The sequence below is a fragment of the Nansenia antarctica genome, assembly GCF_963989245.1.
Source record: "Nansenia antarctica genome assembly, chromosome: 15".
NCBI lineage: Eukaryota > Metazoa > Chordata > Actinopteri > Argentiniformes > Microstomatidae > Nansenia > Nansenia antarctica.
This window is the reverse complement of record NC_137685.1, coordinates 4,894,855-4,896,349: the sequence shown is the minus strand read 5'-3', so window position 1 is coordinate 4,896,349 and position 1,495 is coordinate 4,894,855. Positions and strand designations below refer to the sequence as shown.

The following is a 1,495-nucleotide window of genomic DNA, read 5'->3' as shown; positions in this document are numbered from 1 at the left end:
GGCGGCTGTCTTGCGGGGTCACCGGCGGGGGTCCCGGGGTGGTGAACACAGGGGGCTTATAATAAGAATAGCCGGGCTGTTCAACTTCTCGGTCCGTGGAGATCGCGTTGTACAGATCCAGCATGAACATGGGGGCAGCGTTCTGTTTGGTGGTGGAGACCCCCGGTCGGGGCCGGTGGGGCAGCCCCAGGATGGAGAGGATCTCCCGCTGCAGCTCCCTGCGCTCCTGGCTCCGGAGGCGCCGCTGGAGGAAGCTGGAGTGAACCTCGTTATCCAAAGTAGTGAAGTTAGAAGAAAATGTTGTCTCTGCCAAAATGCAACAACCCCACAATGCGAGAAGCATCGCCGAAGCGCGTTGGTGCAATAATAGCACCATTGTTCCCAAACAATTGCGTTCAATTGATACCTCCCAAAAATATCTCAGTACCTCAAAAAGTGGTTCAAAAAAATATACAGACCTCAAAAAAGTGGTTCAAAGTCAAACACTTTCTCTACAAACATGAATGAGAGGGAGAGGACTCTGATCTTCTTACTTAAGAAATACTACCAGCCATCAGGCATCTATCATCTGGGTTGGTGCGCAACTTGGGGTGGCTGATGGAGAGTGCGCTCGTCCCGGACTGGACTTCATGGAGGTGCGGTGTTTTTAGGGGAGGGGCGGGTGGGATCTACAATGGGATTCCCCTAGCGCTAGAAATGAGTGTGTGTGTGTGTGTGTGTGTGTGTGTGTGTGTGTGTGTGTGTGTGTGTGTGTGTGTGTGTGTGTGTGTGTGTGTGTGTGTGTGTGTGTGTGTGTGTGTGTGTGTGTGTGCGTGCGTGCGTGTGTGTGTGTGTGTGTGTGTGTGTGTGTGTGTGTGATTGGATGGGGGGGTCGGGGGGGGGGTTGATGAATAACTAGAACAGGAGTGGGTCAATGTGTCTCTCTGATGACGTTTGCTCTTCTATCTTGCTAATGGGTTAGGTGCGGACCACCTTTGATAAGAACAATTAGCCTCAATTACCGTTCAAAACCTTAATTGTTCCCTATCACACCGTTCTTTGTTTGGACGTGATTGCGAGCGTCTATCTGCACGCGCAAAGGTGTTGAAAGAAAGTATTGTGGAAACTATATGAGGTGGATAGATTTAGGTTTAATGTGGAATTATGACCACTAAGCAATACAACACAATAAGAATATGCTACGTGGTTCCCTGCTAGAGTCCCGAGGTGTCTAATAGGTCGTGAGTTTAGAATGATATGGTTCTATCTCCGTTTAGGGCAATTCAGAGATATTGAGCGTCAAAGTTTTTACATTCCATTATGTTTTGTGAGATGGAACCTTTGTATTTTATGAATTACTAACTCAAAAAATGTCAACATTTTAAAAATAACACCACACAGGCATTAATAAACACCTAATGGATCAGATTATGTACAAAACTCAATTTTGACCAAAAATGGAGATAGAACCTTATAATTCTAACGTCACAAGGTGTGCAAACAGCAATAGGCCTGT

The 1,495-nt window shown here is 47.0% G+C and overlaps 1 protein-coding gene across 1 annotated transcript in view; it reads right to left on the bottom strand.

Moving 5' to 3' along the window:
* The window catches only part of LOC308170736 (bone morphogenetic protein 7-like), a gene marked incomplete at both ends in the record, with an annotated part of 15,288 nt that extends 14,912 nt beyond the window's left edge, over positions 1 to 376 (bottom strand). The window contains one exon of the mRNA XM_080545573.1: positions 1 to 376. This exon is cut by the window's left edge and continues 42 nt beyond it. Within this exon, the coding sequence (XP_080401699.1) occupies positions 1 to 376 (376 nt within the window).
* Positions 377 to 1,495: the final 1,119 nt, after the last annotated feature.